Source organism: Astatotilapia calliptera, chromosome 18 (genome assembly GCF_964374335.1).
Source record: "Astatotilapia calliptera chromosome 18, fAstCal68.1, whole genome shotgun sequence".
NCBI lineage: Eukaryota > Metazoa > Chordata > Actinopteri > Cichliformes > Cichlidae > Astatotilapia > Astatotilapia calliptera.
The window spans coordinates 23,892,786-23,915,748 of record NC_137439.1 but is presented as its reverse complement, the minus strand read 5'-3'; the positions used below and the strand labels follow the sequence as shown (position 1 = coordinate 23,915,748).

Genomic DNA, 22,963 nt, shown 5'->3' with positions numbered 1-22,963 from the left:
TGATTTGACGCACTGTGTTTACAGCTGATCCTAGACTATGATGACAGAATACAAAGGATTGCAGAAATTAAACAACCAGGAGTTCCACTTTATTTCATGTGAGTTTGTCTAAAAATAAACACGGGGAAATTCCAAACTCAGATACACTTTGATCAAAAAACAAAAAAGCTTTCTGTGGAAATGAAATCTCAGATTCTTTCCCAGATTTCTGACTTTCCTTTCTCACTCCTTCCTTGTTAGCCTACAGTGACCTGAAGCCTACAGTGAGTGCTTACATTCAAAACCACTGACCTTCGGTGGATGGTATTTAGAATAGTGGCAAGTCAGTAAAGACGCTGGTTTGAGTACATGCAGATGTATGAACACTGTGTAGGGCAAAGGTAATGTTTGTGACCCATTCAGGTGATCCATAGCCCCTAGTGTGTTTATACACATCTGTACATTTCCTCTTTTCCACCTCCAGCCTGAATGAAGCCAGTTAACTGGCTCTGACGTAAGTGTGTGTGTGTGGGGTGGGGGGTAGTTCTCAGCACTCTGAGCCATGTTCATGTTAACATTTTAAAGACTTTAAGCATAGGCAGTGACAGCACAAACAGGAAAAAGAGAACGTTCACCTTCAAAATAAAAGTTATAATATTTTTTTCTCTTAGGAATTTGTTTCCAATATAATAAAAGCAGTAATTTTCACCGCCAGGAACCACTCTCCAACTAGTTAAGGATTACACATGTTCCATTGTGACCAGAGGTTGTCATGACCACCTGACAACCTCTGCCCGTTATCCAGGCCTGTGTGACTGTGGTTTACCATTATATATCTCTTTTAATCTATAACTGTGTAAAACAGCAACTTGCTGGTTTAGTGGGCATAATTGCCAGACATTTCCTTGACTCTTAACAATGATGGAACATCTTGTAGAGACTTTAGAATTCCTGATTCAATCCCATAACAGAATGTTTTAGATAAAAAAAAAAACAAAAAACATAGCAGCTATCCAAAAGCTATTCATGTAATCTAATCTGATCTTTCTTTATCTAACACACACACACACACACACACACACACACACACACACACACACACACACACACACACACGCTGAACACTGCATCAGGGACAACTTGGGTAGCCAGGGACCAATCCAGTCGACCGTCTCTTCCACCTGAGCCACAGCCATCCTTCTCATAAGCCATCCAGCAGTAGCACCAAAACCATTTTCACACATGAAATATAGACACTTCAGGGATAATAAGATCTGGACATTGTCCCACATTCTCTGAAACTGCTATTTCTAACATGTACACACGAAAGAGGGCAATCCACTTCAGACGTGTTCTCACTACTGGAGTATTTCCACGCCCTGCCCTGGGCGAGAGGAGGTGTCTGGGTAGAACATATTTCGTTCACTGGTATTGAACTGCTACCTGCATTATTCTCACCTTGGAACAAATTGGTGCATTCTAACATCATACAAGTCTTTGTTGTTAGATATCAGGTAATGTCTAGTAAAATCCAGGGATGCAGTGAATGCTTTAAATGGTTAAATTCAGCAAAGCAATAAATATAGTCCCCAAAACTCTGAACTGTCCCTTGAAGTCTCGTTTGTGTTTATGTTGCGGGGTGGTGGTGTTGTACATGAGCTCCTCATTAAACGTGACCTCACCGTTAGTTGTAGATGTTTGAAAGCAAAAGTCATACAAACCAAGATTTACTCTCACACAACTCTCTGTTATTGCAAATTGCGCTTGAATGCCTGAGCTGACATGTGATGTAATGATACAGTGGGAGATGTGTTGTCGTGCGGGTTTTAGTTCCCCGGTGGTCACACCAGTCCTGGGGAAAGTAAGCTCATACAGGAAGTGAGCTGGCAGGGTCCTGCAGGATTGCACATCCACACAACTATATATGTGTTAATGTGTCTGCGCGTGTGAGTCAGCAAACACGTGTGTGCCGTGTTTTCTAAATGCCACACGGTGATGAGAGAAAGATCCGAGGACAGAGTGTGAGGAGCTTGTGCGAGAGCTTTCCGGAATGTGCTTGTTTTGTCTGTAGTACTTTATTTACTTTCCTGATTTCTTAATTGACTGATGTAGCTGCAGGAAAAGGCTGATAAATGAACATAGTCATCGCATCACCTCAGAGTTATGCAGTAGTTATGCTGTAATTTGCAGTTGTGGGCAGATAAAGGAGGTGACAACAGGAAAGAGCAGCCGGCACAGAGTGTAATAGAGCAGAACAAAAGAGAGCGGGGGTCATCACCCAGACAGCACTGAATCTAATGTGCTAATTGCACACATGGAAAGTGGACAAAAAGGAACACTTGGTACTCAGCTACAGTAATCAAATACTGTGAAAACAATTATTTATTCTTTTAACCTTTTTTTAAGATCTTTTGCTTAATATCTTTTGCAAGAATGTCGTCCTCGTGTGTTTAACTGTAGCTTTCCACGTACCAGTGCACGTAGGACACGACCTGCCTTTCTCACCTTATCGCCTGAAATGTGCACACGATCCGCTTGTGCACGTGTCGGGGTGGACGTGTACGTGAACATATGTGTCTGTGTGTGGCTCCAGCAGTCGGGGCGGGGGTTGGTGTGGTTGGTTGGCTCTGTGTGAGCTCTTTGTGAGAAGTGGGGAGTCGTGGGGGTGTACCGGGTGTTTCTCTCAGCTGCCTGCTGGTCTGGTTGCTGTTGGTAACTTTGCTTGATTAGATCAACGGATCGGCTTTCAGGCCTCTCTCCCGCTCCCCCACCCCACCCCCAGCTCTCCTCTCGGAAAGGCTGAAGTGGAACTGAAACTGGAGTGGTGCTAAAAGTCCGCGCGGAGCTGCGAGTTGCGGCGGAGGAAATCGTGACGGTGCTGCCTTGGAAACGCTTGTCGGAGTTCGAGCACAAGTGAGTTGGGGGAAGGTGGGGGGTAAGAAAAGAAGTGATAGCCTCAGGACAGATAAGCTCCAGGGAGAGAAAAGAGGGAGGGAACAAGGGAGGGAGGAGGAGGAGGAGGCAAGAGGGAGAGAGAGAGAGGTGGGAAGCTCTGAGGAAAGAAGTCTCTCTCTCTCTCTCGCTCTCTTTCTGTCTGTCCGACTTGCCGGCTGCTGCTTCTTCTTCCTCCTGTCTTCTTGGGTTTTCTGGCTGCTGGCGACTGGCTGGAGGAGTTTCAGCTTGTTTTTCGCCTGCCTTTCGGATTTGAACATGGACTCAGGCTGAACAGCTACGCGCACTGAGCTGTGAGAAGAGTCACTGGAGATTCCCCGTAAGCAGCTTGATCTGATCTGATGTCTACAAGGTGAAGTGTGTCTTTGCTCAAATATCCCGCTGAGGGAGATTGTTGCTATTTCAGGAGTGTGTGTACTTGTGGAAGAAACAGCAGCCTTAGAGCGATGAAGTGCTCTTTGTGACAGTTCATACAGGGATAGACGATGTAGGTTAAAAGTCGCTGTTAGTATGATTCATTTTTCATCATGTTTACGAGAGACGGTGATGAGCCTACGCATTGCTGCTTTTGCTGGAAACATTTCCTTCTCTTTTGGATGCTGCTTCACACTGAGCCTCTCCTCCCTCCGGCTCTCCCTCTTCTTGCTCACCTTCTGTCGCTTTTAATTCTCTTAATGGTCTCGAGGTCTCAGCTGGTCAGCTGGGATACCCCTGTGTGTGTATGTGTATTTGTGTGTCTGCTTGCGTGTGTGTGTGTGTGTGTGTGTGGGGAGGGGGGGCAGCTTTTGTTTGGGAGAGAGACAGTTGCGAGTTCTCAGATAAACTACCTCTGGATTTCCCCCCTGCTCACATGCAATAAGATAGATCCTGCTTTCTATTTTTAAACACTATTGTTTGTCTATATATTTGTGAGCACCTGAGTGCTCGCTCCGCAGTAGCATTTCTGTCACTGTTGTGTTTAGTCTATGGATTGGGGCAGGAGGGCGTATTTGTGTAGTCCATTCTGGGATAGAGAGATAGCAGCTCTCCTTTCTGACTTTATCCTTTTGTTTTGTCAGCTGCTGACCGCTGTTTTCTCTCTGCTCCAACCCTTCCATTGTTTTTTGCTCCCTTAAGCTCTCTTTATTTCACTCAGATGCAGATCCATGCAGCTTTACTCCTTTGCAGCCGCTGCTATTTAACATTTTCTGATACCTTTTGTTGATTTTGTAATTCCTTTTTTGTCTTTCTCTTCTTAAAAACTAAGAGAAGTGGGGAGGGTTCTCAGTGTCATGCTGTGTCCCTCTCATTCTCTCTCACTGTGTGTGTGTGTGTGTGTGTGTGTGTGTGTGTGTGTGTGTGTGTGTGTGTGTGTGTGTGTGTGTGTGTGCGCGCGCTTTTCTCAATCAGATATCCGAGCAGAGCAGCATGTGAGCTGTGTCTGAATCCTAAAACATACAGTTTCCATTATTTTGGTTTTGCCAGTCCAGGTGTCTAAATCTCAAATATAACAAGTTGTTACACGATGCTGATCAGATGGAAATGTCAGGATGTTGGTCCAGCACGTTTGCCTAACTCAGATGGCATAAACAACTGAGTGAAATGCCATGAAGCTTTGGTTGCCATCATTAGATCAAAAAATGTAATTCAGCCAATGTTTTTATTTCATGACAGTCCCATTGTTATCAGCTGAATTTTGAGGTTTATCCTCATTACCAAATGTTGCTTAGCAAAAATGGTTAGCCATAAACTGCATCTAAGAGATGCAACTAGACGTCCTCCAGACATCAATTATTAATTCAAGCCTTGAGCTGGTCACAATGATAGGCCCACCCTAAAGCGTGCATTGCATTATTGTCCTTTTTGACTAATTGGGGTGTGCATTAAGAGTTCAACCTAGCCATCAGGTCATCAGCAAAGAGTGTAATGGCTTCACAGATCGTGGGAGCTGGAGGTCATTTTCCCATATGCTTCTGTAGTGCTGAGCTTTGTTTGCAGTCAGTAGTGTCGCCTCCTGCTGGTCAGTAAAAAGAATACACATGCCAGCCGCTTGAGCACTGATGTCACTTTTAAAGCCCAGAAGCCAATTTTTAGTTAGTGTGGCTAAAAAGGTAACATCACTCCTGTACGTCAGCATGTCAGTATGTTAACATGCTGCTATGGGTTTTTCCTTTATTAGAATTCTAAATGCGCGTTTTGCAGGTTGACTAATTAATAAACTTTTAGCTCCAAAAAACTCCCCAGTGTTTTATAGTTGTATAAACAGATTATCTGTGATTCAGAGTTTTCAACATCATTACATCATACAAGGTATATAAGTATATATGTTTTCAAAAATTCCTGGGTTGTGCTTTCACTTGTGTGGGTGTGACACGTTTCATCACACTAGTGGAAGCGGCTCAGCTAAGTGACCGAGGCAGCAGCAGTGCGTCAAATTCACACAGACTTTGATGCAGTTTCTTTACTGCTGGGGTTGTGAATCTGCCACAGCTGCCCCAGAAAGCTTTATGTATGGCATTGCCAAGGCCGTGTCTGTGTGTGGACACATGTGTCCATATGTCTGCGAGAGAGGGGTGAATAGGTTCTGCATAGCTGTCCATAAAGGGGTGCTCAATCACTGTGGCACTAATGGTCTTCCCTTAGGGTGCCATGGATTTTTAAGGTGTTGCCACAGGCATGGAAGAAGCATAGCAGCTTAGAAGCAGACAGCATCCTCTGCATCTTAGAGTTTCATAATGCTGGAAAGTAGATCAGTTTCAGTTCCTAAGTCACCCGTGATTCTGTTTAATATTAAGGTGAAAGAGCAGAGCACATTAATGTGAACCTAGCAGGAAGATGTAGGAGATGGAACATGATTCATTAGGGAACGTGGTTCCAGACAGCGTCTCTGTAAAGTTAACTCTGTAAAGAGTTAACACACTGATGGAACAAAGAAGGAGAGCGAGTGGGAATCCATCAAGAGCAATGCATCAGAGATGGAGTAAAAAAAAAGTGGGAAAAGGAAAAAGGCAGCCATTAACTTTCACGGTACATGTGTCATTGTATCTGTGAGAGAGTGTTTGTGACAGTGAGCATGTGCAATAGTATGCAGCTATGTCCGGAGTTTTGCAACCTGTGCTTTTTCTGCTTGCTGAGCTTGCATTGCAATGCCACACGCTAAACGCCATTACAAACTGATAGGGTGTCAGTTCTGCTAGTCTCCCTGGATTTAGTGGCACTGGAAGGCAGAAAGAGGGTAGCAGAGACAAATGGGTGAGGCAGCGGGAATGAGAGCTGAGAGAGAATTTAAGGAGAGTGTAGCAAATACAGGAAAGCTGTTGAAAACAGCTGTGTGAAGAGACAGGACAGCGAGAGGGTCAAACCTACAAAGGGTGACTGCGATAGAGTGGTAACGTCTCTTTCTGCTGAAGCCTAATAAGTCCAGAGGTGTCATCAGCTGGAGGAGTTTAAAATCCCAGTCCACTGTCTCTGTCTGTATTTTGACATCATGTTAGGAGCCAGACGGTACAGTTTATGTCTGGCTCTGGCATCTTCATCTACCCAGGGATTCCCTCAGTAGGAATGAATGTCAGCAATGTAGAGAGGATGGTAGTTTGTTTAATCTAGTGGGTACAGCTGTTGCTATGAAGAGATGCTGTATGTTATAAATGTGTGTTTGGGATTGTGTGTGAGTGCTGGTTTTGTACGCTGTGGTGCCCAGATGTCCTCCCAGGAGTGGAAAGTGGAAGAAGTGACCATTTTGTGATTCATTTTCAGACGTCACGAGAATGATGCAAAGTTGCAGTAATTTGGAGTGACAGGCAAGGTTCACATTTGGGCCTCGAACAAAAAGGCAAAGCAGGGTTGAGCAGAACAAAATCACGAGACACAAGTTTGTTTGCCTGCTCCAAAGCTTTACATTGTTTCCTGATAGACTTCTGTGGCGCTGCGTGGTGAATTTGACACTAAAGAATAATTAATAGATATTTTAACTGTTTTTCTTTTTTTCTTGAAGCCAACCCATTGACATTCCTTCAGAGGGAAAAACAGACACCTCAATATGTCAGGAGGAAGCTGCTGAATTTCTTGTTCAGTAACTGAAACAGACACGTGAACTTTCAGTTCACTGTTCATTGTGTTTAAACGAATGCATCTGTTTGACTGAAGTTGAGTCTGGCTTTATTGCATGTCATAACCCTTTTGCACTAAATGAATGAGAATGTCTTAAATTGGCATTTTGGCAAATAGGCTAATTTGCGTTCTTGCAGATGAAGTAAATTAAGATTGAAAACGCCCCTGATAGAAAATTACAGCGAGCAGCCTGCATAGTTAGAAAAGAAAAGAAAAAAACTATTGAACTAACCAGCTGCTGATTACACTCCTTATATTAAACAGACAGATATAAGTGGTGTTTGTGGCAAGGCAGGTGAGTAAGTAGATTTCCAAAGAATATAATAATACGATAATACATATGATTTCTTCTGCTGTCGCTGTCTAAAGGTGGCTGTGACTCTCAGGCTAGACATTCATGAATGAACCGATAATCAGGAAGCTATTAGCCGTTATCCTTTGTAAACTTCTGCGTCGTTTCTTTAAAAGTCCTTGATTAACTGCCAAGCAAGTGCACACTCACAGTAAACACCGCCGCATTGAAGACTATGCTGAAGACTCGGGACAACTCGGTTTCTGTTAATCACAGTTTTATATTTAAACACAGCGCTCAGGGTTCTTGGCGTAATTTTTGTGGAAAAGCCCACAGACGTTTCTAGTCTGTTCTCAGAGGGTGGTGCAGTATGAGTGAGAGGTTCCTCGGCAGTTTCCTTTCCCTGTGTGTGAGCTGTCCCTGCATGCGTGTGTCTGTGTGAGTGACTTCAAAGCCTGTCTGCCCAGTCAGAGCTTGCTGGTCAGTTTCAAATGAAACGCAGTCTGTGAGACAGGCCGACACACTCGCACGCACTCGCACACACAGTGCACGCCTCTAATACAATGTTACATACTTACAGACACACACACCTCCCCCGAGCTTCCAGGTGGCTGCAGCTTGTTAGTGGTACAGCAGGAGAAGCCAGATGAAGCCAGCCCACACCAGCTGCACTGCCCTCTACCTGCCTTCTTATCTCATTCTTTCCCAACTTTTCTCCTCGCTGTTAGTGGAATTTCAGATTTCTATAGTTTTTTCTCTTTGTGTCATATCTTAAAGACGACTTTGCCGATCGTCTTTTTTTAGCTTTTTGTTCTTCGTTTTTTTTTCTAGTCTCTCTTCTGATCCTCCCTATCCTATCCTACCTTTGCATATTCCTTCCATATTAAAGCTAATCAAACCCCTAATTTAAACTTGTAAAAGTAAATTGATATCTCCTACCACAATAGTGGCGGTGCACAAACACGTACTATCTTGTGACATTATAGATCAAATGATTAATTGACCAAGAAAACAATAATCATGGAGTTATTAGAAAAAAACCTGCCTTCTTTTGCATGTGTGTGTATTTGGCACGTGCGTAGCTCTACGTCAGCTGCTGTCCACTCCATACCTGCTTAACTCTGACTGCATGAAGGGATGAGTGCAGTCTTAAAGGAGCCAGTAGCAGGAGAAGAGGAAGATGGAGGGAGGGAAAGTAAACAACAGATGGTGGAAGCATGTTGCTGCTACTCGCAGCAGTATGCCAGCCCACCACCAGCTTCTTGCGAGGTTACTATGCAACGGTGACCGTGACGATATGGAGGTCAGAGGTCAAGTGCCTCCTTGATGACGGCCCCGTAATGCCACGCGCCGTGCCAGACTGAACCAGCTGAGACACATGTATAAAGACGCTGAGAGAGCGTACGAATTTGTTTTCCTTGGCTGAGGTTTGGCGGTGATGACTGTTGAAATCTTCCATGCAGCGTCCACCCTTGACCCACCTGCCAGCAGTGATGACACACACTGAGGCAGCTGTCTGTGCTCTGTCCGTGTGTGTGTGTGTGTGTGTGTGTGTGTGTGTGTGTGTGTCCGAGCGCTGAGTCGTTTCATGCTGAGGAGTGAACTGAGTAGTGGCATACATTGGCTGGTGTGGCTGGTAGGTGCCATGACCTTCACGGAGAGGGGAAAAAGAAAGAGAGCAAGAGAGAGAACTGGAAAATGCACGTGGTCAAAATGAGACGCTTGTATTCGTGCTGTGGAATATCTTTATTCCACAGCACGGACCAGCAAGGACCAGCTTTAGGGCTCGGGTGTGAGGACTTTGGGGGAAAATGACGACGACATTTGAACTGATCCTGTGTGGAGTTAAAAGGTTTGAATTAGGGTTGGGGTGAGGCATTTCAGCTGTGATGGCTGAGGGTAAGCCCTGTCCACAGACTATGAGTTTTTCACCATTGTTTTTAGTTATACCTTACTTTTTTTGCTATTGTTAACCTTTATTTTGCCATTCAGTCCCCAATCTTAATCTACAGTACAAAAAAAAAAACAGCGTTTGAGAAGCTTTTGTAAAAATGTACTTTATTGCAATATTTTTTAACTCAATGTTATTTTTTTTTCGGCTTAAGTAACTAGTTTGAATAAAAAAATGAGACAATAGACCCTATTTAGAAATTTTGATACAGTAGCAGAGCAGCTTCTCATGTAAACTGTAAATAGCAGTTTGTATTGTCAATAGCAGAACGAGGTTAGATCTTCGGTAGCTGCCTTTTGTGCTTTCGCATTTTTTTGTAACACAGTGCAGTGTTGACAGGTAAATAAGGTGTGAATCACTCATATTGAAGTGTGAGACACTCTTACCAGAAGAAGCGTCAGTAAATTTAACACACACACACACAGACAGTCACTTTGTGGCTTATTCAGGATGAGGTAAATACAAGCAGCAGACATGCAGGGAGCTGTGTGATTCACTTCCCTGTTTGCATGAAGTGTGGCTGTTTTCCTGTGAACAGGAAGCTGAAGCTGTCGTTCCAGGAACAGATCATTACGTTGGTTGAAGTGCACCGAACCTGCCTGTGTGCGTGTGACAACGAGAAATCGTGTCTTTGTAGCAGCTTCGCAGCCTGAAATAAGGGTTTCAATTTGTTTACTGCAACAACTTTAAAAAATAATTACTAAAATAAACAAGTTAATATTTTGTCTATTTAGATGTCCAAGTTCCAATTTATTTAGATGTGCGTAAATCAAATAGAAATATCACAGGAATGTTATAATGAGGTGACCAGAGTGAGAGAAATTAATGCTTTGGATTCCCAAAGTGGAAGTGAAATAACAAGAAACTAAACTAAAACTTAAAGCGTCTACAGTGGAAACTGATTTTTACCAATGAAAACGAAAACTGTTTCCTAAAAATGAAAGTATTAACTGTGGTTACAGCTCGCTCTTGTTTTACGTGTCACACACACGAGCGTCAAAGACAGAACTAGAGCCATGTTTCATCATATTTTACCAAACGCCTCGGCATGCAGACTAGCTGAAGTTTTCAACTCCGTCACACAGAGGATTGGAGATAAATTATTACCTTGTGCGTTCCGTTTGCCTGCTGTTGATATTTTTGCAAACTCAGGCAATACCCATTAAATTTGCATTAACAAAATGAGAGTGTGGTAGGTTCAGATCTGGGCTATGTAGCACAACTGGGCAATGTTTGCAAAGTAACATACCTGTGCTGGCACAGGCGCATGACTTTCTTGGTAGGATGCATGATGAGTCAGAGGAAATACATGGGTATTTGTGCCAGTAATTGTCCTGTTCATTGTGTATTTCTCTGAAATCAAAGCCACACAAAATCTGTGAAACAATAAGTTTTGACACCCGTTGCCATCACTGTGCTTCTCTTTCAGCTCCTCTACATTTTCTTTCTTTTTTTGATATCTGCTATCTCTGTTTTTATTTACGTGTTTTTCCTCTTGTGCTTCTCTCAACAGGAGTGACAGCGACTCTGTGTTTCTGAAGAAATCTGTGGCATGAAACCAGATCACACAGGTCTCTCGTACACCTTCATCTCCCTTTACCACTCTCCAGTTAGAAACACACTCCTCAGCTTCACTGCATTGATGAGGTAACGTCAGGCTCCGTGCAAGAACCCACCTGCAGCGGCGACTCCTTCCCCTCTTCCTTCCTCTTCCTTCTGTCAGTCATTGCACCGCAGCCATGGGCCAAAAGATCTCTGGCAGCATTAAATCAGTAGATGGTCGCGGGGAAAGCGGTGGCTCCCCATCCTACCGACCCCTGACTCATCGTCGGCAGCACCCTGAGCTAAGGGGCCCGGATTTCTTCAAACCTCCCAGGCTGGATCTCCTACTGGACATGCCGTGCGCTGGACTGGAGACTCAACTCCGTCACGCGTGGAACGCCGATGACCGGTCGCTTAACATCTTCATCAAAGAGGACGACAAGTTAACTTTTCATCGCCACCCTGTCGCTCAGAGCACGGACTGCATCCGGGGGCGGGTTGGATACACGAGGGGACTCCATGTATGGAAGATCAACTGGCCTGTCCGGCAGCGAGGCACCCACGCTGTGGTCGGAGTAGCAACCTCCGAAGCTCCTTTACATTCTGTTGGCTACACAGCGTTAGTGGGGTCAGACTGCGAGTCCTGGGGCTGGGATCTGGGACGTAATAGGCTCTACCACGACAGTAAGAACAGGGCGCACAGCTCACTGCCCTCTTACCCTTGTTTCCTGGAGCCGGAGGAGTCGTTCACCCTTCCGGACTCTCTGCTAGTGATACTGGACATGGACGAAGGGACCTTAAGTTTTATGGTGGATGGACAGTATCTAGGAGTGGCATTTAGAGGACTGAAAGGAAAGAAACTGTATCCCATCGTCAGTGCCGTGTGGGGACATTGTGAGATATCCATGAAGTACATCAACGGCCTGGATCGTAAGTAACCGCTTTTTGGTGACTATTTACACATTATGAACATAATCCAGCAGTAATAGTAGTAGTGGAGACTACTCAGAGTTCATATTCACATTCCTTAGATCAGCGGTCCCCAACCTTTTTTGCGCCATGGACCGGTTTATGCCCGACAATATTTTCACGGACCGGCCTTTAAGGTGTCGCGGATAAATGCAACAAAATAAAACTAGTACCGGTACTGAAAAAAGAAGATTTATTCATAACACACGTGAAAAGACCCAGGAAAACTGAGTTAACGATCAAAACGATAACAAAATAACGCTCAACTCTCGCGGCCCGGTACCAAACGACTCACGGACCGGTACCGGTCCGAGGCCCAGGGGTTGGGGACCGCTGCCTTAGATGACCTACCTACAAAAAATGCCTGATATTAAAAAAAAAAAGGAAACCACTGAACTAAACTAATGTGGCGGTGTCGTAATACCTTCATGGTGTTGTAAGAATTTCAGTTTGTTGTGTCACTCTTCTGAGATTGCAAATCTGACACACTTTCTTTGGCAGCAAACAGGGTGAAAATTAGTTTGAGTACCACTGGAAGGAGTCCACGTGTTCTGCAACATTCATTATTCAGTACTCAGTACTGAAAGCATTAGTGTCTCAGCGGTTTGAGTGTGCAATTTCTAGTGTTTTTTTTCTTCTTCTTTTTAAATTGAAGTGCTTTCGTTAGCGATGCTTGAAGCCGGAGAGGAGTCTTGAGTTATTTCAGAAAGACAGAGAAGGTGTTTTTTAACAAAGCAATCAGATGTTAGTGATGGATGCGTTGGGTTGATTTTGTTATATTTTTCAGTGATTTGGCTTTTTTCCGGCTGTAGAAGTGTATCATGAGCTAACGGTGTTTCAAATTGCTGTGGCAGAGCAGACATGTGGCGCACACATGAAGTAAAAGAGTAGTTTAAAATACTCTTTTGCAGGTTTTTTGGTTTTGATTGGGTAAACAGATTGCTTGTGATTGTTTTCTTTGATCTCTGAACTCTCTCCCACTGTCTGCATGTGCACGCCAAAAGAGAAGAGACAGGCTCCCCCGTCACAGTCTAAACAGTAACGCTTTGAACGTCTCGTTAAAAGCTCACTTAGACTCACATCACGGACACTTACACGTATGAACACACACCTGCCAGGAAGGGAAAGGGTGTGTTGTGACAACAGGCTTATAATCTCCCTCCCTTTTAGTTCGCTGAGCCCTGTGGGTTTTATTTGATTTCACAACAGGGTGTGCTTTTGTGTGTAACCCCAACAGCAATCTCAAGGCTCAAAGGAAAACCCGTCGCTCTCTGTAGTTTGTTACATCTCATTTCTCTTTGCCCAATCATCTCAAATTTCTGTTTGAATTTTTTTTCTCTCTCAAAACTTCTCTGCTCTCCAGGGACGCCATGACACCAAGAGCCCATTTTCTTCTCTAAAAAAAAATAACAGGCGTAATTCCAGCTTTAAATTGGTCTTTATTATACAGCCATGCATTCAGAATTTCCCAAACAAAGTAAATGAAATCTCATGTGAATGTGTGCGCAAACACACGGAAACAAAAGCGTGTTTGAGAGAGGCCTAAGGTAGGGGAAGTCCGCTCGGACTACCAAATCCGTAACAATTCATTCGGTTTCTGATTCCATTCATTTGTTGCTGAGACGTCGTTTTGGGTTATTAGCGCTCCAGGCGTCGCTCTGAATTCCAAACAAAGACAGCAGTGAGTGATATTTCAAGGGTTTAGTGAAAAGGTGAAGTAAATAGCCTAAAGCAGGGTCTCTTTGATGCAGGGCAGGCTGTGATTACAGTCTGTGCGGCAGCTTCTTTCAGTATCAGTTTTGGATTGAATCGGCTCGTCTGCCCTGCAGATGACTCGAGTAGAGAGAATGAAGTCATAATTGCTGTCTGCCTGTGAGTAAAGGAGTGTCTGTGTGCACAGCAAACCATGATTGTGTGGTCAGCCGAAGAACAGACGTTGTTTCACCTTTTTGTTTTCTTTTTTCACGGTAATCGCTCGGTAGTGACTGTATCTAATGAGCCGACCTATGAGAAGTCACCGTTGGGTTGTTTGTAAATTATTGTTGGAGGAAGAAACAACGCGATTGCCGGGTATTAAAAAGAGATTTGTTGGTGCGCCGTCTTCACATCACCCTGTTTGCTTTCTCATCACTCCGGCTCGGGCCCCTGTTGCTCTGTGATCGTCATTTTGCTCCACCTGAGATCATTACTCCCATTCCTGCAGTGACACACCGGAGAGCGATGAAGCCAGCAGCACTTCAGGCTCATGGCAGTTTTTGTAAGATTGCACAAAGTGACCAGAAATGGATATGAACTTAAGTCTGCATTGTCCTGCACATGTGAGCCCTCTTCCTTCAGAGGCTTCCTCCATAAACATGTGAACTGATCTGTTTGCCAGTTAGAGTATATTTAACTTAATAGATGCTATGTTGCATAAACTACATATGCAGCTAATTTCTTTGCAACCTTAAAGGACTCTCCTTCTTCTCCTTGGTTCTTTTTCTTCCGCTCATAGTTTTCTCTTGTCCTGTGTCTATAATTGTGCCAATTAGTGGCACTTTGATTAGCTAAAATGGGACCTTTAGCCCTGATATGTGCCATTTTCTCTCCTGTCTTTGTACTCCAGTGCATATTATGCAGAATGCCGCTGCAAAATCTGGCAGTTTAACAGCTAATTTACAAACCACCCAGAGTATAATTCCTTTTTTTCTCTGAATAATTAAATGCAGTTTCTGGGCACATATTGCTGTTATCAGCTTATAAATGCAATTTCAGGGGATGGTTTTCACTACAGTTACTTGTCCAGAATTTCTTTCCTGCCGGTGAAGCCAATGTCTGCGTGGTTTTCTCACGTGGCTGAATAGTTCCCCCGTCCAACAGCTGTCATATGATTTATCCATACAGACAATTAAGCCGACCAGTCATTGTTGCATCATGGGCTGGGAGGGAAGCAAAGGGGAAAACAGTTGAAAAGGTTGGGGGGGAAAAAGCAGATAAGGTGGGAGAGAGAGTGACGGAATGGAAGAAAACCCAAGAGAGACGGTTACAGCTGAGAGAATTGGTAAAAGCAGGATAACATCTGCAAGTCGCAGCGAGCATACTGAAGTTTTATCAGGAGAAGGGTGGAAGCAGAGCACAAAGGCAGCGAGAGAGAAGGGTTTGCACAGTAAGGGATGTGTGACAGGCGCACAGCTGATCAGCTCTCTGAGCTGAAAAAGCTGGTGTTGTTGGTATTGCAATACAAACCACAAAAGGCCACAAAAAACACATTAAAAATGATGAAAAATGAATCTTAAAATATTTAAATGCTGAATTTTTCTTTTTGCAGCACTTCACAGACACAGGCACTACCACAGGGTTTTCTCTGCCATTAATTTATACTTCACAGTCAAAATCACAACTGCCGGCTTATTCAGGATTATTCACATTCCAGCAGATCTGTCGACGTGAAGTGACCTGGTTTCTTTTTCCTGTAAGCCAGCTGAGAGCTGACACCCTGACCTCCCTCCCTCTCTCCTACTGTTTAGTCTGCATCACATGAGCTTACACACTCCAGGTCAGACCTAAACCAGCTGCAGCCACCTACTCACTAGAACTTCACACAGCGGTCTTAGTTGTGTCTGGGTTGTTTACATGAAGATCATGGCACCCTAAGATCCCCAGAAAGCGCACTGTCTGTCAGTAGGAATGCTTTAAATGATGTCTGGTTTTTTCAGGTTCATAAATGATCAGGAATTCACTCTTTAGTAGAAAGTATTTAACCTTTCCAGAGCTTTTATAGTAATGATTGCAGTTTTTGTTCAAGTGCTGGTTTATCAGATCAAAACAAAGTCGGCACAAACTCCGTTGCCCTCCTTTGTGATATTAAGCCATGCACATTTGGATTTCTTAGATCTGCTGCGGTTTTGAGGCGTTCTCGTCTCAGATTTCTGCAGGCGCTAAAATACGGTGAGGGTTTTTTAAAATTGTGTGTTGGTAAAAGGACAGAAATGTTTATTTTTGAAAACAGAAAAGCAACTCGTCCTCAAGGAAGTGACTACTTTCTATTGAAGTAGTTTTAAAGATCACTGTGAATTCAAGCATTGTGGCATGTGGGAAATTTAAAGGTGGGTGTCATAAAACCACACCATATAAAATTAAACCCAGCATTTTTAATTTGGGTACTTTAGCGCTCGTTAATTTCCTTATTATTTGGCTTTTGCATGTCAATTTCACTCCAGGATGGATGAACGGGATGCCAGTATCTGAACCATTAGCTTTCATGTTAGGAGCAGTGACTCAGCTTCCTGAGCTAGTGCGTGGAGTTTCGCACCAACTGCTGGCTGTGATATGTGGGTCACTGGGTTGGTGATTTAGCTTAACTTGGCTGCCAGCCTTAGGCTTGCATCCTGCTCTTTATGGTTCCCTGATATGTCTCCCTGTGCTTTTTACTGTCACATTTGCATGCATCACTGGTTTGTTTTTCTCTGTCTTGTTCGTTCGTTTCCCCCGAAGTGTTTGCTCCTTTGCACATTTAGCTATAAGCAGCTTCTTTGAAGCCCACACAAAGTGGGGAGGGGGGGGGGAAAGAAGAAAAGTTATACTTTGTGCTTTTCTTTAAACAACCCGACACTGATTTTGAATTTCTTCCAAATGTTTTGATCATCCATAATTGAGAGAGCACTTTGTTTTTGCACCTGCTCTGCTAAATGTGCAATTTTTTTTCGTGGCTAATTTGTAGTGCCTACGCAGTAGCTTAATAGCTTGTGCAAATTGTTTCAGAAGAAGCTACGTCAACAACTGTTCTGCCTAAATTAAATGTCCTCGGTGGCCGAATGCCTCTGATATGTTCTGGGACTCTGCCTTTCTTGATATATAATATTAAGAACACCTCTGATTGGTCGCTCTGACACTGCAAAACAAGATTAAATGACACAGAAAAAGCTCAAATGGAGGTTTGAAAGTGCCTCATGTTTCTTTTTCCATCCTCTGCTTTGAGATCTAAACACCCTCGGCTGCAGCGGGGAACGGTGGTGTCATCTCAGTGTGCTCACAATCAAATATTTAACAGCAGAGATGAGCAGTGAAGAAGAGAAGAAAGAGGCATAGAAAACATAAAAAAATAAAACGGAGATAGACAAAGTAAAGAATTGGAGAGGAGCGGAGGGGAAACCAGCGACATGCGAGAGATAAAAGGCAAACAGAGAACATGAACTAAACAGAGCCTAAAAAGTGAGGATGGTGATTTTATTATGCTCTCTAGTGTCAAAGCTTTAAGAAAAAAGAGGAACTAAAAAGCAACAATAGTGAGGAAGGAGAAAAAGAGAACAGAATAGAGAGAACTGAACAGATAAATATAGCTAAAAACAAGTGCATGGAAAGTGCGATGGAGGCAGCTCTGAAATGTGGGAATAATCACAGATTGGCAGCTAGAATGAGGACTGACAGAGACAGGCTGATAAAAGGCAAAGAAGGGAAGGAGCGCTATTAGAGATGAAGAAGACGGGAGGTGTGCAGAGCGAACGAGGGCCAAATTGAAAGTCATGTCGAGCCACTGGTGTCGGTTCTGGTCACATAAACTGATAGATGATGTGGGAATCATGGAGCAGCGCTGAAACCGGGTGCTAATGAAGAGCTCCAGGGCAAACGTCGGTCTGATTAGTAAAAGGACAAGTGCTGGAATATGAATCAGTGTTTTCGACATACTCAAACACAATCTAATGCATATAACGAGATTTTAGATTTTTAATCTTAATCCATGTGAATATTTAAAATATTTAGTTAAAATAATCAGTGTACAGCTGTTTATCAGTGTACTTAGCTTATCTCAAGAGCTGTTCCTGGGCCTAAAAATGCAATAATCTATGATCTCACAGCAATAATCACTGGCTGGCTTTTATGCAGCTTCATTCAAAGAGCTTTAGAGAGAAACTGGGGTAACCTTTTCCAGGCTTAAGCTTGTCGACTTAAAATAGCTAATGACCTTACCGTGGCTAACAGCTCAACTGCTGTCGAGTGGTGCCTTTGCCCGAGTCGATTATACAACTTTAATTGAGAATCCCAAGTCCAGCATCAGTGTTTCAGTTACAGCGATGACCTGGTTCAGCTTCTAAACTTCTCAAAATAAGTGGACTATTTAAGCAGATCAGCTGCACTGCAAATTAATTGCCTACTTGTAAAACCAGATTAACTCGAGTTGTTTTTTTTAGATGGTTTCAGACTCGTATGACTGCGTGTCTGCTGAACTGTGCTGCGTGTCTGCAGCAAGTATGTGTCTCCTGACTGTTTTCTGTTCCCACTTTCTTTCTTCGGCTGCTTTTTTTCCTCCTTTCTGTTTATTTCTTTTCTCTTTCATTGATTCCATCACATTAATGGGCTCATATCGATCTACACCCCCAAGACCAGAGCCGTGCACACCTGCTCTTACTAATGTAAGAGCTGCTTGACATTAATTTTGTGTAACTTAGTGCCGGAGAAAAAGGTCAATAACGGGCAAAGAGGTATTTTAAATTCAACACAGGATGAAGTGTTACATGTGTACTTTTCACCTTGTCCACAACATTGGTGGCATTTTGCAACTTTAAAAGCACAATTATAGCTTTCCTATAGCTAACTAATGGCAAACACAGTCTGAAGTAGTCTACAGCGAGGAGAAAAAAAGTCTCAAATGCTGAATGCTTCCCTGTGAATCTGTGAATAGTGACATAGCCAAGGGAGCCGGCGCATTAACATTTCCCCACTGTACCACCAGTATGCGTGTTAAAAGTTCTGCTATCAGTTGTGTTGGTTTTTGTGTAAAACAGAAATGGCCCTCATGCTGAGAGAAGATGAGAGACAGACTGAATTACTGCAGAAAGAAATCACTGTGATTTCACACCTGATTATCTCCCCATTTATCCTGCCTCTCTGTCAGGACTGATCCATTTCCCCGTCTGTCCCGTCCTGAGCTTTTGTGTGTGTTTCGTAAGGCTTTTTTTTCCCCGGCATGGGATACAGAACGCTGCAGGCTTCATTAAGTGATGGCATTTTGTCATTCACACAGGGGGTCACTTTTAACTTAACGGTTCTTACATCTTCATCCAGACATACCCGAAACAATGATGGAGAGAGCCACGGTGTGCATGGTCACTAAAAGCAGGTGTGCACGGCCCACACGAACAACCCCAGAGAGACAGCTTTGTTATTTTGTACATGTTCAGACTTGGTGAAGCTACATGACGGCCTTTCGAGTTCTTATAAGAAGGCGACCCGGGCGCTCATTCGGACATGGAGCCAACATACAGTAAGATGCCATCCTTTAATGGAAAGGGGATAGAACTGTAGAAAGACACAAGTCCTCGTCAATTAACTTTTAAAAGTCTTTTAAGCCAGGGAAAGGGCTTTAGGTGAATCAGTTTTGCTTTGCAGCCTCTTATGCAGCGCAGCACCAGCCACCAGACAAATTTATGCAAGCATGAGAAGCTTAGAAGCCAAAATTAGTTTTGAAAGCTCAGCAGTTGCCTTTTACAAACCCATAAATCCCATGTTTAACGCTGCCACAGACAAAACTATGACTGTGAGCCACACTTTTCCCAGACACTGGAGCCTTGTTTGGGTGACATAGAAGAAGAATATTACCTTAGACTGTTGCCTTTACTTGTAGGTAAATGCACAAAACTATTTGGGTGCGTGTGTAATCTTTCCACTTTAATAGAAAATAAATAAATAAAATAAACCAGAGGAATGATTTTGATAGTGTTCAGGCTCTGATGACTCAGAACAGCATTGTTTTCATTTATTAAATCTGCCACCAACACACACAAACGCACACACAGTGAGGCCCACAGGTCCGATGTTATTAACAGGGCGATCCAATCACTCCCCGGCTTTGTAACGAAGGAGAGCAGTAATGAATGAGAGCAAGATAATCCTCCACAATCTTCGTCTCCTTCATTCTTTGTTCAGGAAGCTGTAGGCACAGCCGCTAATCAACACTTCAATTTGGCCTCCTGACATTACCAATTTACTGACAGGCTGGATTCCTTTTGTGCGCTCTCAGGGATTCAGTTCTATTTAAATGTCTCTCGGCCCTCTCTCGGTGTCTTTTCGGCATTTTCCTCCCCGATGAATGAAACTCCCTCAGCTTATTCAACTGTTTATCAGTTCATTTCCTCGACTTATTTTTTGCGGCACTGCAGAACAACTGCTGTTGCGCTCCAAGCTATTAGCCGAGTTAAAGGTACCTGAAGGCACTGATAGTCCGAACGCCGCCATCTCTCTTGTTGATCTGGATGTTTCTGCTCTGCGGTTTCCCTTGTGACATACGAAGAGGAGCTAAAGTCTGTCCATGGACTACGTCCACCTGTTCCTGTTAAAAGCAAGCTGCACTGTTTAGATGACAAAACTTCAGATGTGTCCTGTTTGCACATCTTGTCAGAGCGATGTCATGACTTTGGTCAAGGGGTTTGCATTAGTGTTCAGGAATCCTGGCCTTTAAAACAGCAGAGACGTGATGTAATGGATTAATTTTTATGCCCTTGGAATACCTCCTCTTAATGTTTCTAATCATGGAAAGTTGGCAGCTCTCACTTGGTCTTTAAGCAATTTCCTCATTCACACTCCTGCAGTTTGCCACGTTCACACATGTGCAATCCTCTTTTGTTTGCCACCTAGCAGCTTCACTGGAGCTGTTATGGGTGGAGTGCAGTCCTTAAAGTTGCCTCACTCTCATTTTTCTTTGACTAGCTTGTGACATTACTCATGTTTTCATAATTTCCCTGTCAGGGATTCAGCGTGCATCCACTTAAAAAGCCAGGTCACTCATGGAAACGTAAATAAGCACTTACAGAAAACAGATGTACCGTGGCAATCTGGTCTCCCTAACACTGTTTATAAAAACAGCAGGTCCATAATCAGATTTCCCTCCTGCCCACCACCTGATTCGGAAAGAATTACACACCTATTTTAACTGTTACATTAAATTGAGATACTCCCAGGTCGCATTGGAAGTTCGTTTTTCTCATGTACAAGCTCGTTAGGGAACAAGCTCATTAGAAACCTTGTTATGCCAGGGTTAAACGGCCACAAAACTGAGGCTGGGGAAATTAGTTTTCTCAATTCCTCTCCACGATTTCATAAAGCTAGTTTTGTGTATACAGGACACGTATGAAATCAAGTTACTGCAGAAAACTGACTGTAACATGAGGCCATATTACTGAACTCTAAACTGTTAATTTACCATTGTGATTCGATTTGTCGTTTTCAGAGGTGAATCATCTTATCTTATCTTGCATAAACTCATAAGCATCACAACTATCCTAGCTCTAGCTAGCCAATAGGCTGTCCTAACCTTTACTTTTCTACCAGTTATCATTAGCTGTTCGAGCCAAACAACGGCACTTTTATTGTATTTACTCAACCAACCAACCATAGTGTTTGCCTCTTAATTTAGAGACTTATGGGAGACCCTAAGTGTATGTTGCAGCTACACAAAATATTATGCTTATCAACTAAGACCTGCTTTAAAGAGGCCAACCATTTTTTATTTTTTTTTGCACCACTATAAAGTGCAGGTAGCCATTGCAGTATTCCCCTGAACAACATGTGTCGCCACTCAGGCAACAGCGTGTAGTGTGACTGATCCATAACATGCTTACTTACATAGAGTACTCTAACAACTCTCATGCTGCTGTTTTGCTTTCATAAAGATGATAAAACATTAAAGCTCGTGCCAGGTTTTTATTTTCCACTCATTATGAGTTAATGTGTTAAATCACCAGCATCTCTTAGAGCAGCACTGATGTTGTAAGTCAAAAGAAACCCAGCTGCAATAATGCACTTCAGTACTTTTGCTTGCGTCAGTTAGGTGTATCAGCACACGTATTTAAAAGCATGTGTATGACTCAGTGCGCAGCTGGTCTGCATTCTTCATTTGTTTTGTGCTTTTTCTGAGCTCACTGAGCTTTCAAACATTGTACACACAAGACTACCATTTACTAATGTCTACAATTAGTGTCGATTTCACAATGAAATCCAACAACTGTTGTGCTCGATGGTAACCTTGGAGACCAGCAGCGCATGCCTGTCGTGTATAAACTTCGCAGTGGCAGAAATGACTGTTCTCTTTCAAAATAAATACACAACAAAACAAATATACACAGTTGATACGAAGCATCGAGCAGCTCTCGCCTAACGCAGGTCACCGGTTGATTAGATGCTTTCACACTCGTAAAATTTACATCATGTTTTCTTTAAGTTGTTTTTTTAAAGTTTTGTTCAGTTTTTTTAATAAAAGTTGAATGACTGTAATATAATGATGCACTTGCTCAGCTTGATTTCACTGTGCATTGAGTCAATACAAGGTAATTCTTTCAGAGTGTTTTTGCTGATGCCCTGTCTGCCCTCCAGCCGAGCGCCACAGCGGATGTGTTCTTTCATTTCGTGGCATCAGAGATCTCGGGTGATAACATTTTTGCCTGCCCGCCCAAACATATTTTTTCTACTGTAACTCCAGCGAAACACCATAGAAAGTGCGGCATTTGTGGCCGTGTGACCTGTCGTGTTTTAAGTGCTTTGCTTGGGAACGCTGTTGAAATCTGCTGCCAAGCATGCAAAAATTGATGGACACAGAAAAACCTACGGAGTTGTTTTCCCACATGATTCAGACACAGAAAATGTTTCTTTTAAGTGAAGAGCCATATGGGAAAAGTGTATTTGAAACATGTTCATGCTGATATTTCACTGATGAATTGTACCATAGTCTCAAGTTTTTCTACCTGCATATATTACTTGTATGTTAAAATTGAATTACACCAGTTTATTCAGCTCTATCTCTGTTGCTGTTTTCTTTTCATGCGATTTAAAACATTTAAATCTTTATACTGGGACAACGTCTATATTTAATACCATAGATGCTCACCCCTCTGAAAAAAATAGCTGTGGAGCTTCAATTCACTTTTTTTTTTCTTTCTGACAACCAGTAGATCTCTTGACACTCGCTGCTTTCACTCTTCACTCTCTACTCCTTCTCTTCCTCTGCTGCCCTCTATGTAACTCTCTCCTAATACAGCCCGTGTTTCATCTGTTACTCTTATTTCTTTAGTTATCCATCACTTCCTCTGTGTATCTAATTCACATTGCCCCGTGGTCCCCTCACCCTCAGCTGGGCTCTGTGCCCGGGCGGTTACTGTAGCTCTGCTGGCCGATCCTGCTGTGATCTGGTCCAAGCCCACACTGCTTGCCTGTCCTCCGTC

The 22,963-nt window shown here is 43.2% G+C and overlaps 1 protein-coding gene across 10 annotated transcripts in view; it reads left to right on the top strand.

Moving 5' to 3' along the window:
- The window catches only part of LOC113009911 (SPRY domain-containing SOCS box protein 4-like), an 87,707-nt gene that overhangs the window by 38,154 nt on the left and 26,590 nt on the right, over positions 1-22,963 (top strand). For 7 of the 10 annotated variants that reach the window (XM_026148559.2, XM_026148565.2, XM_026148557.2 and 4 more), the window contains one exon: positions 10,777-11,735. In XM_026148559.2, coding sequence (XP_026004344.1) covers positions 11,003-11,735 — 733 coding nt within the window. In that variant the 5' untranslated portion in view covers positions 10,777-11,002. Of the gene's footprint in view, positions 1-2,720; positions 2,893-3,033; positions 3,284-10,776; positions 11,736-22,963 lie in introns of those variants that run through there. The other 3 variants (XM_026148569.2, XM_026148568.2, XM_026148563.2) reach the window with 3 other exon arrangements.